Here is a 12891-nt window from a genome sequence, read left to right on the forward strand (position 1 = left end):
AATGTAAATTAAACTTAATTTCCATGTTCTCTGTTAACCCCCCAATGTACCTTCTTGTATATAAATAAAATAAAGTACTGAGAAGTGACTTGTTCCTTAGCAGTATATTATTTCTTATTTTGCTCTCCGGTGTTTCCTCGTCTTAGTTAAAGTTATATATACAGACATTTGGTACTGTGGTCAGGGAATGGCCTCCGTGTTATTGGCCTCAACTCACACTAAGTGTCCCAAGTCCCACACCGTAATGGAGCCTCCTTACCTTGCCTTGATCTCGGGGATCAATATCCCCGCGGCCGGTCTCTGACCACGCCTCCTGGTTGATGGTCTGGTCTACCAGGCTGTTGAACGCGGCTGCTCGCAGCCTGAATGTATGAATCACAGTCTGGTTGATCAGGTATCCTTTGGAGGCGTTTATCGAGTTCTCTCTTGAACACTGTGAGGGGTCGGCCTCAGTCACACTGGGTGTACCAAGTCCCAGAGTGTAATGGGGCCCCTCAGTCACTCAGACTCACAATGGGTGAGTACTTACACTGGGTGAGACTCACACTGGGTGAGACTCCCAGTGAGTGAGACTCACACTGGGTGAGACTCACACTGGGTGAGACTCTGAGTGAGACTCACACTGGGTGAGACTCACACTGGGTGAGACTCACACTGGGTGAGACTCACACTGGGTGAGACTCACACTGGGTGAGCCTTATAGTGGATGAGTACTTACAGTGGGTGAGACTTGCACTGGGTGAGTACTATATCCATTCTAACATTACACCCAATATTGACAATCTCTTACTCTGTGACTGTTAGATTCTTGAGTACTTCATCACCTCGTACGTTATACAGGTGTTACCTGAGCTAGTTACACTTGCTGTTATGTTCCAGCTTCATCCCCCGGGACTGTAGCTTGCTTCATAAGTCACCTCCTAATTGGCCACACCCCTCTGAGGCTTTCCATATATTTCTAGAATTTGCATTTTACTAAAAAGAACTTTCTGACAATGGTGGTTAAAGTACCAACCTTCTCCCTCGCCTCTCTCTCTCTCTCTCTCTCTCTCTCTCTCTCTCTCTCTCTCTCTCTCTCTCTCTCTCTCTCTCTCTCTCTCTCTCTCTCTCTCTCTCTCTCTCTCCCTCCCTTCCTCACCCCTCCCTTACTCCTCCCATTCTCACCCCTCCCTTACTCCTCCCATTCTCACCCCTTCCCTCTCCTACGCATTAACACGTTCCCTCCCATAATTAACATCAACTTAAGCTACAGATCTTTATACGGTCCGACCTCCCTTGTAATGTTAACCTCGATCTCGCAGAATTCGACATTAACCAGAGTTGTGTGTGTATGCCTAGGCCCGTTTAATCCGGCGCCCCTCTCCTCTTGCGACACCCGGCTTGGTCAGAACCAAGGTCAGAACCTTGGTCAGAACTTGGTCAGAACTCTTTCTCCCATAACGCCCGCGATAGCCCGCAAGCACAAAGGAAATTCTATATGAAGGGGGCACTGATTTAATCCATTCGTTCTTTCTCTGTTCGTTAACAACGATTTGAAGTGACTGGTGGGACCGTATACTAGCTTCCAGAGGGGTTTTTAATGGCGATTGAAATTACACACACACACACATATTGTACTGGATTGTCTTGGCAACTAGGCAGGGATTCACGACCCCAGTTCTTTTACACTTCACATTGTGGGTTCCTTGTGCAATTCCAGTACTCTGACCAGCACCATCTAAACTTCTAAAGCCCACAAACAGTTCAGTTGGGGCACCCCCATCGTAGATATAGCAGCTACAATGGGTTCATACACCATACAGTAGTGATGGCTCTCCATGATGGTGATTTGCTATTAACAACATGTATGCTTAAACATCAAACAGAATTGTAGTGATTCTGTGCCCTGCTAGCCCAATTCACACTCAGGATAAGTATATTTGCGGTGAGGCAGAGGCTGATAGGTACACTTAGTATGGCAGAGTGTAATACAAGTTTTTGGATAAGCATTCAAGGCACAGTGAAGTTAATGACATCAAGAACAACCTTACCAAACATGAATGCCCAGCAGAGAGCCGCGTTTCTAATGCAGGCGATGAGTCACAATAACGTGGCTAAATTATGTTGACCAGACCACACACACACACACACACACACACACACACACACACACACACACACACACACACACACACACACACACACACACATACACACACACACACACACATACACACACACACACACACACACATACACACACACACACACACATACACACATACACACACACATACACACACACACACACACACACACACACACATACACACACACACACACACACACACACACACACACATACACACACACACACACACACACACACATACACACACACATACACACACACACATACACACACACATACACACACACACATACACACAAGAAAGAAAGATCTGGGAAAGGAGAGCTGACTACAGGAAAGGGGACTATATGAGGATAAGGGACTATCTGGGTGAAGTGCAGTGGGAGGAAGAAATTAGAGGAAAAACAGTCCAAGATATGATGGACCTAGTCATACAGAAATGCCAGGAGGCCGAAGAGAGATTTATACCAACGGTAAAGGGAAAAAATAAGAAGGAATATAATAACCCATGGTTTAATAGACAGTGTCAGGAAGCAAAAATGGCCAGCAGGCGGGAGTGGAGGAAGTACAGAAGACAAAGAACAGAGGACAACAGAAGCAGATACAACAGAGCTAGGAACGATTACATTAACATAAGACGAACATCGGAAAGGGACTATGAGAACGATATTGCAATCAAAGCGAAAAAACAACCTAAGTTACTACACAGTCATATAAGAAGAAAAATGTCGGTGAACGACCAAGTGACAAGACTAAGGAAGACAGAGGGGGCATATACTGAAAGTGACAAGGAAATCTGCGAGGCACTGAATGCCAGTTTCCATGGAGTGTTCACTACCGAGCCTGAGCAGCTCCCATTGTTGGAAGGGGTTACCCTAGATGAAAGACTATCAGATATAGAGGTGACAGCAGAGGAGGTAATGAAACAGTTGACAACTCTAGATGCAACTAAAGCAGTTGGACCAGACAAAGTATCACCGTGGATACTAAAAGAAGCAGCACAGGCCCTCAGCGTGCCTCTGGCAATGATCTTTAATGAGTCACTTATGTCAGGAGAATTGCCCAGTTGCTGGAAGAAGGCAAATGTCGTGCCGATCTTCAAGAAAGGAGATAGGGAGGAGGCACTTAACTACAGACCTGTATCACTGACAAGCATCCCCTGTAAAATACTGGAAAGAATAATTAGGCTACGACTGGTTGCACACCTGGAGAACATTAGGTTTGTGAACAAACATCAACATGGGTTCTGGACAGGGAAATCGTGCCTAACAAACCTTCTGGAATTCTATGATAAAATAACGAGGATAAGACAGGACAGAGATGGTTGGGCAGACTGCATATTTCTGGACTGCCAAAAAGCCTTTGATACAGTACCGCACATGAGACTGCTGTTCAAGCTCGAGAGGCAGGCGGGGGTGGGGGGAAAGGTCCTAGAATGGATAAGGAACTACCTAACAGGAAGGAGCCAAAGAGTTACGGTAAGGGGCGAGAAGTCGGACTGGCGAACAGTAACAAGTGGAGTACCACAAGGATCGGTGCTGGGACCAATTCTATTTCTTGTATATGTTAACGACATGTTTACAGGCGTAGAGTCCTACATGTCGATGTTTGCGGATGATGCAAAGTTGATGAGAAGAGTTGTGACAGATGAGGATTGCAGGATCCTCCAAGAGGACCTGAACAGATTGCAGAGATGGTCAGAGAAATGGCTACTAGAATTCAACACGAGCAAATGTAAAGTTATGGAAATGGGACTAGGAGATAGGAGACCAAAGGGACAGTACACAATGAAGGGGAACAGCCTACCTGTAACGATGCGTGAAAGAGACCTGGGGGTGGACGTAACACCTAATCTATCTCCTGAGGCACATATTAATAGGATAACGACAGCAGCGTACTCTACACTGGCAAAAGTTAGAACATCATTCAGAAACCTAAGTAAGGAGGCATTTAGGGCGCTTTACACTGCCTACGTAAGGCCAGTCTTAGAGTATGCCGCCTCATCATGGAGTCCCCATCTGAAGAAGCATATAATGAAACTGGAAAAGGTTCAGAGGTTTGCAACGAGACTCGTCCCAGAGCTACGAGGGATGGGGTATGAAGAGCGCCTGAGGGAACTGTGCCTTACGACACTAGAAAGAAGAAGGGAGAGGGGGGACATGATAGGAACGTATAAGATACTCAGAGGAATTGACAGAGTGGACATAGACGAAATGTTCACACGGAATAGTAACAGAACGAGAGGACATGGATGGAAGCTTGAAACTCAGATGAGTCACAGAGATGTAAGGAAGTTTTCTTTTAGCGTGAGAGTAGTGGGGAAATGGAATGCACTTCAGGAACAGGTTGTGGAAGCAAATACTATTCATAATTTTAAAACCAGGTATGATAGGGAAATGGGACAGGAGTCATTGCTGTAAACAACCGATGCTCGAAAGGCGGGATCCAAGAGTCAATGCTCGATCCTGCAAGCACATATAGGTGAGTACATATAGGTGAGTACACACACACACACACACACACACATACACACACACACACACATACACACACACACACACACACACACACACACACACACACACACACACACACACACATACACACACACACACACACACACACACACACACACACACACACACACACATACACACACACACACACATCCATCTCCGCTGGTTTGGACGTGAGGGTAGTGAGGGCGTTCCCGTCGTAACTGTCAGTTTGACGGGGGTTACAGTACTATGAGTGTATTAACTGCTGATGTGACGAAAAAGAAGGGAGTGATGAGGACGGCCAAGTCAAGAAAGGATGTAGCCAACTACGACACACGTAAGTCCAGTAAATATATACAACAAGACTAGTTTTCAGCATAGCCTATCCTGAAAAGCCACATTGCTTTTCTATTTCGTGTTAAGCTTTCAAATCCCAAGTTTTAATAAGCTTATGATGCCAATCAATGGTGGTGTATTTGTTAATTATTGATATATCCAGTTTTCAGTTGATTGCTGCTACTGCAGCTGGGAACTTGTACTCGGCAATAGATCAAGCAAGAAACTTGTCCTGTGGGGGTTAGAATGTTATATCTGTGTGGCAGGTTAGGATATGTTATCTGTGTGGCAGTCATTGTGAAATGAAACCTTTGACATCCATTTCCGGGTGTTGAGAAGTGGCAGCGCCTGGTACACGGGGGAGACCATGAGTCTGAGGTCTTTTATTGAACCATTTGGAGTGTGGTATTGGGTGCCATTGGTATAGATCCTTCACCAAATAGGAGTGTCAGTGGCTGCACACAGCCACTGACACTTTAGGGCCTCGTAGCCTGGTGGATAGCGCGCAGGACTCGTAATTCTGTGGCGCGGGTTCGATTCCCGCACGAGGCAGAAACAAATGGGCAAAGTTTCTTTCACCCTAAGTGCCCCTGTTACCTAGCAGTAAATAGGTACCTGGGAGTTAGTCAGCTGTCACGGACTGCTTCCTGGTGTGTGTGTGTGTGTGGTGTGGAAAAAAAAGTAGTTAGTAAACAGTTGATTGACAGTTGAGAGGCGGGCCGAAAGAGCAAAGCTCAACCCCCGTAAAAACACAACTAGTAAACACACACACACACTCACTCACTCACTACATACACACAGTGTGTATGTAGTGGGGCCGGTGGCTGAGCGGATAGCACGCTGGACGCGTGATCCTGTGGTCCCGGGTTCGATCCCGGGCGCCGGCGAGAAACAATGGGCGGAGTTTCTTTCACCCTATGCCCATGTTACCTAGCAGTAAATAGGTACCTGGGAGTTAGTCAGCTGTCACGGGCTGCTTCCTGGTGTGTGTGTGTGTGTGTGTGTGTGTGTGTGTGTGTGTGTGTGTGTGTATGTGTGTGTGTGTGTGTGTATGTGTGTGTGTGTGTGTGTATGTGTGTGTGTGTGTGTGTGTGTGTGTGTGTGTGTGTGTGTGTGTATGTGTGTGTGTGTGTGTATGTGTGTGTATGTGTGTGTGTGTGTGTGTGTGTGTGTGTGTGTGTGTGTGTGTGTGTGTGTGTGTGTGTGTGTGTATGTGTGTGTGTGTGTGTGTGTGTGTGTGTGTGTATGTGTGTGTGTGTGTGTGTATGTGTGTGTGTGTGTGTGTGTGTGTGTGTGTGTGTGTGTGTGTGTGTGTGTGTGTGTGTGAGGTGTGGTGTGGAGAGAAAAAAATAGTAGTTAGTAACAGTTGATAGACAGTTGAGAGGCGGGCTGAAAGAGCAGAGCTCAACCCCCGCAAGCACATCTAGGTGAATACACACACACACACACACACATACACACACACACACACACACACACACACACACACACACACACACACACACACACACACACACACACACACACACACACACACACACACATACACACACACACACACACACACACACACACATACACACACACACACACACACATACACACACACACACACACACACACACACACACATACACACACACACACACACACACACACACACACACATACACACACACACACACACACACACACACACACACACACACACATACACACACACACACACATATATATTGTACTGGATTGTCTTGGCAACTAGGCAGGGATACACGACCCTGTTTCTAATGTTTCGTAAGTTTCAGTGGGACTGGTTGCCCAGACGGGATTACAGATCACCTCTGGGAGAACGGTAAGTTGTTGTTGTGTTCGTTACAGCATTACAGTCTCCTTACATCTGTGTTTCTCTCTCACAGAGCTGGAAGAAGATGAGCCAGATGTTGATCAGGAAGAGTCAGACCCGAACGCTGGAAGGTTCGTCAGGTACCAGTTCACGCCGCAGTTCTTGAAACTCAAGACAGTGGGAGCGACGTGAGTAGCACCCAAGACCCCTTGTGATGTGGCCGCTGTGTGACTCAGCAGTGTGTTGTATTGATCTCTGTGTGGTAATAGTGATGAGGATATGCGTATGGCAACAGTCCAGTGGAGAACTGTGTATGGTAACAATATGAGGATAGTAGTATGGTTTTTTCTTACATTTAGAATGTTAATTGTTTTTTAACTAAGAGTTCTCTCCCCCCCAGAACTTGCTTCAAAGCCTTGCTTGTTTTCCCCAGAACTCAATCTGGTAATTGTTTTACATCCAGGTCCCCATTTAGTGTACAGCGACAGAAACAGTAGCCCTTTCCTTCTTAGGATACGAATTATGGCTTTCTTCCTTGTGAGACGAGCTGGAGAGGGTACTAACCACTACATCATAAAGTTTATTTCTTTTTATTTTGCCCCGAGGGGCGAGTTTATTGGACAGCGCCACTCATCCTATAATAGTGATAGTTACTTATGATAGCATTATTTTGGGGAACTCTGTATGGTAGCAGCGAGGTAAGAGCTGAGAATCCTAATTAATTTTTCGGGGACAGGCAGCGTGTGTATATAGGCTTATATCGAGGTCTTCCCAAGGCCGAACTACTGACCCTCCCCAGGATGCAACTCCACAACAGTTGATTAACTCCCGGGTATCTATTTACTGCTAGGTGAACAGAGGCTTTAGGTGATGGGATTCCTGGATTTGAATCCAGGAATCCCGATTACTAGTCAAAAACGAACCCAAATGAACTACCGAAATTCTCAAGTATGGCTTCAGTATTATGGAGAACTCTGTATGGTAACAGCCGAGCATAACATTAATATTATGGAGGTACTGTGTTGTAACAGGCGAGTATATCATCAATAATATGGGAAACTCTGTATGGTAACAGTCGAGTATGGCATTACTATTATGGGGAACTCTGTATGGTAACAGCCGAATAACATTAATATTATGAGGAACTGTGTATGGCAACAGGCGAGTATGGCATCAGTATTATGGGGAACTCTGTTTGGCAAGATCCGCCACATATTGTGGCTTTATTGTGCGAGGATTATGAATAGAGATTGACGTAGGAGGTGAGGGTTATGAATCAGTATTGTGGGGAGCTGTTTGACAATTACTATACGAGGAGTTACTTACTGTTGGGTTCAATTCCTGAACTCATTATGTGTGTAACCTTTTCCACCACCGCCCACGAGGTGTATTGGATCTACCATCGCCCACAGGATGGGTATGGGGTCAACCGCCCACAGGATGAGGAACCTATGAAATATTTCGTCAAATCTCAGGGAACCCCCTACCTGACTGACACATATTAGGTCCTCAGGGAGCACCTACCTGACTGACACATATTAGGTCCTCAGGGAGCACCTATCTGACTGACACATATTAGGTCCTCAGGGAGCACCTACCTGACTGACACATATTAGGTCCTCAGGGAGCACCTACCTGACTGACACATATTAGGTCCTCAGGGAGCACCTACCTGACTGACACATATTAGGTCCTCAGGGAGCACCTACCTGACTGACACATATTAGGTCCTCAGGGAGCACCTACCAAGCTGACACACAGGGTTCGACAAGGGTAAATTAAAAAAATAGACATGTAATGCAGTAGGGTTATTAAAAATAATAATTCATACTTTTGAACAGACTATAGCGCGAGTATTAATTAGCTATTTCTATCTACTAATTACTGCTAATAAAAATCAAACACATTCTCACTTTACAACTGGCTAATTGGCTACATACATTGTTTAATAATATGTTAATATAATGGTAATATTATTATATTTTTGTTATATAGTTAAGTAAAAGTTAGTTCATTTTTTATATTACATTCACAGTTAAAAATAATACGTTTCAATAGAATAACATTAATTCTAATCGTCTCCTAATTTAATGTGAAATTTGGGCCTATTTTTTTTTGCGTGCATCGAACAGCCTGGTTGACCAGACCAGAGACCGGGCCGCTAGGGGACATTGACCCTCGGAACTAACGTAAGGTAGCCGCAAGGTACCCGCAACATAACCGCAAAGTAACCGCAACGTAACCACAACGTAACCGCAACATAACCGCAACATAACCGCAAAGTAACCGCAAGGTAACCGCAACGCAACCGCAAGGTAACCGCAAGGTAGCCGCAAAGTAACCGCAAGATAACAGCAAGGTAACCGCAACGTAACCGCAAGGTAACCGCAAGGTAGCCGCAAAGTAACCGCAAGATAACAGCAAGGTAACCGCAAGGTAACCGCAAAGTAGCCGCAAGGTAAGGTGACCCCGGACACGTGGCGCCTGTGTTGCACAGAACCCCTGCTGGGCACCCTTGCTTGTTCACCAAGAAGCCGGGTAGTTACGTCACTGTGCAACAATGTTTGGAGTTTCAGTTGTTTGTATTAAGTTCTTGGGTCCATTAGGTAAGCTATCTTTTCCCATTATACAATGACACAATGAGCATGGGGTGCATAATAAATGAACACAACTGAAAAAAAAATAAGGAAGCCTCGTTATCAACTCCGACGCAGCGATACAACTGGTGATAGTCGCTGTTTATATTGTCACATATTGAACAAGGAATTGCACACTGTAGCAGAATCTCATGTATTAAATATTTGTTTATTATATATCCATCCAGACAGTACTTTCATGTGAGATATACTCATGTAAGTTACGTAAATAGGCTATATAATACCCAGTAGTACAGTCCTTTTTTAGCGAAGAGCGAGGTGTAACAGCCTAGTTGTTCAGCCCACAGGACAGTCTTACTGCAGCCGACGTGCGTGTCGTAGACACTTTCCCCCCCACCGTCCAGTCCAGCTATTTAGACTGGACGGTATAGAGCGACGGTCTCGCTTCATGCATGTCGACGTTCAATCCCCGACCGTCCATAAGTGGTTGGGCACCATTCCTTCCTTCCGTCCCATCCCAAATCCTTATCTCGACTCCTTCCCAGTGCTATATAGTCTTAATGGCTTGGCGCCTGCCCTTCCCTTCCCCATGATGGTGATTTTCTATTAACAACATGTATGCTTAAACATCAAACAGAATTGTAGTGATTCTGTGCCTGCTAGCCCAATTCACACCTAGAATAAGTATATTTGCGGCGAGGCAGAGCCCTGGAAACACAAACCGAAATTGTCTCTATTTTCCGCTTGTTACAACTTGTAATAAAGTTGTTACATCTTGGCTTAACGTGTTTATGACGTATTAGAACGTTCTTACAACTTGCTATATTGGTTGTTATAACTGGTTAGGAGGTGTTAAAACTTGTTCGAACGTTGTAGCAACGTCGTAGTTTCGGTGTGTGTTTGGTGGGAGGCTGATAGGTACACTTAGTATGGCAGATTGCAATAAAAATCTTTGGATAAGCATCCCTTCCCTCCCTCCCCCTCCTCCCCCACAGCATCGGTCACACCTGGTGGGACAAGGAAAGGCTTGGGACCGGCGCAAGGATATCCCTGCACAAATAAGAACAAGAACACACAACCTAGCGGCACAATATTGAAGAGTAACGCTAATTCAACACTGAATTAGTCCTAACCCTCCCTCACCTGTCCTACCCTTCCCTCACTTGACCTGCTTTCTGATCTTTGTATATTCACCTAGTTGTGCTTGCGGGGGTTGAGCTCTGGCTCTTTGGTCCCGCCTCCCAACTGTCAATCAACTGGTGTACAGATTCCTGAGCCTACTGGGCTCTATCATATCTACATTTGAAACTGTGTATGGAGTCAGCCTCCACCACATCACTTCCTAGTGCATTCCATTTACTAACTACTCTGACACTGAAAAGTTCTTGCTAACGTCCCTGTGGCTCATTTGGGTACTCAGCTTCCACCTGTGTCCCCTTGTGCGTGTACCACCCGTGTTAAATAATACATCCTTGTCTAACCTGTCAATTCCCCTGAAAATCTTGTATGTGGTGATCATATCTCTCCGAGCTCTTCTGTCTTCCAGCGAAGTGAGGCGCAGTTCCCTCAGCCTTTCCTCGTAACTCATATCTCTTAGTTCTGGGACTAGCCTAGTGGTATTCCTCTGAACTTTATCCAGTTTCGTCTTGTGCGTGACAAGGTACGGGCTCCATGCTGGGGCCGCATACTCCAGGACTGCTGTTACATACGTGGTGAACAAGGTTCTTAAAGATTCCTTACATAAGTTTCTGAAGGCAGTTCTGATGTTAGCCAGCCTCGCATACGCCGCCGATGTTATTCTTTTGATGTGGACTTCAGGAGACAGGTTTGGTGTGATATCAATCCCCTAGGATTCAATTCAATTCAATTCAACTTCAATAATAAACGGATAAACTGGGAGCAAATAAACCAGGACTTCACAGAAATAAACTGGGAAGAACAGCTAGGAAATGCAAACTTGAACCAGTGCCTGGAAAAAATAAGCTCAGTAGCACTAGAAATATGTTCAAACCGCATACCCCTAAGAAAAAAGAGAAAGAGATGCAGATTGGAACGGGAACGTCGTTCCTTATATAGGCGAAGAAAACGAATCGCGGAACAACTTGAGAGTCGCACCCTATCTCAAGAACGGCGAAGAAGGTTAGGTAGAGAAATAGAAACAATTGAACTCAAGCTACAAGAATTATACAAAACCCAGGAGAGGCAAAGAGAGCAAAAGGCCATCAGTGAAATAGAGAGAAATCCGAAATATTTTTTCTCCTATGCAAAATCAAGATCAAAAACCACATCTAGTATCGGGCCCCTGCGAAAGGGAGATGGAACTTTCACAGATGACAACAAAGAAATGAGCGAGTTACTGAGGAAGCAGTACGACTCTGTTTTCAGTGAGCCATTAAATGCACTAAAGATTGATAACCCAAATGAATTTTTCATGGATATGATACCAACATCAAATCACATATCAGACGTCGCCCTATCCCCACTAGATTTTGAAGAAGCCATAAACAGTATGCCTATGCACTCTGCACCAGGCCCGGATTCTTGGAACTCCATATTCATCAAGAACTGTAAAAAAACACTATCGCAGGCCCTTCACATTCTGTGGAGACAAAGCCTAGATACTGGCGTTATCCCTGACATACTAAAAACAGCAGAGATAGCACCACTCCATAAAGGAGGAAATAAGGCAGAGGCAAAAAATTACAGACCGATAGCACTAACATCGCACATCATAAAAATTTTTGAGAGAGTGCTAAGAAGTAAGATCACAAAATACATGGAATCACAGCATCTCCATAACCCCGGACAACATGGTTTCAGAACAGGGCGCTCTTGCCTGTCGCATTTGCTGGACCACTATGATATGGCATTAAATGCTATGGAAGACAAACAAAACGCTGATGTAATTTACACAGATTTCGCAAAAGCTTTTGATAAATGTGACCATGGTGTTATTGCACATAAAATGCGTTCAAAAGGAATTACCGGGAAAATAGGCAGATGGATCTACAATTTCCTGACTGACAGAACCCAATGTGTAATAGTCAACAAAATAAAATCCAGCCCATCAACCGTGAAGAGCTCAGTCCCCCAGGGTACTGTGCTTGCTCCAGTACTTTTTCTCATCCTCATATCGGACATAGACCAGAACACAACCTATAGCACTGTATCATCCTTTGCAGATGACACTAGGATTTTCATGAGAGTTGGCAACATAGAGGACACGGCAAACCTCCAATCAGATGTAGATCAGGTCTTTCTATGGGCTACAGAAAATAATATGGTATTCAACGAGGATAAGTTTCAGCTCATGCGCTACGGAAAAATTGAAAACATAAAAACAGGAACCACGTACAAAACGCAGGCAAATCATAACATAGAACGAAAAGGCAATGTAAAGGACCTGGGTGTACTCATGTCGGAAGACCTTACCTTTAAAGAACACAATAAAGTAGCCGTCACAACTGCAAGAAAAATGACAGGTTG

General features: G+C 44.9%; 1 protein-coding gene across 1 annotated transcript in view; it reads left to right on the plus strand.

Moving 5' to 3' along the window:
• unc-119 (unc-119 lipid binding chaperone) overlaps window positions 1–12891 on the plus strand; it is a 143523-nt gene that overhangs the window by 95029 nt on the left and 35603 nt on the right. The window contains exon 4 of the mRNA XM_069313230.1: window positions 6882–6996. Within this exon, the coding sequence (XP_069169331.1) occupies window positions 6882–6996 (115 nt within the window). The remainder of the gene's footprint in view (window positions 1–6881; window positions 6997–12891) is intronic.

The sequence above is a fragment of the Procambarus clarkii genome, chromosome 75 (assembly GCF_040958095.1).
Source record: "Procambarus clarkii isolate CNS0578487 chromosome 75, FALCON_Pclarkii_2.0, whole genome shotgun sequence".
In the NCBI taxonomy this organism is placed as follows: domain Eukaryota; kingdom Metazoa; phylum Arthropoda; class Malacostraca; order Decapoda; family Cambaridae; genus Procambarus; species Procambarus clarkii.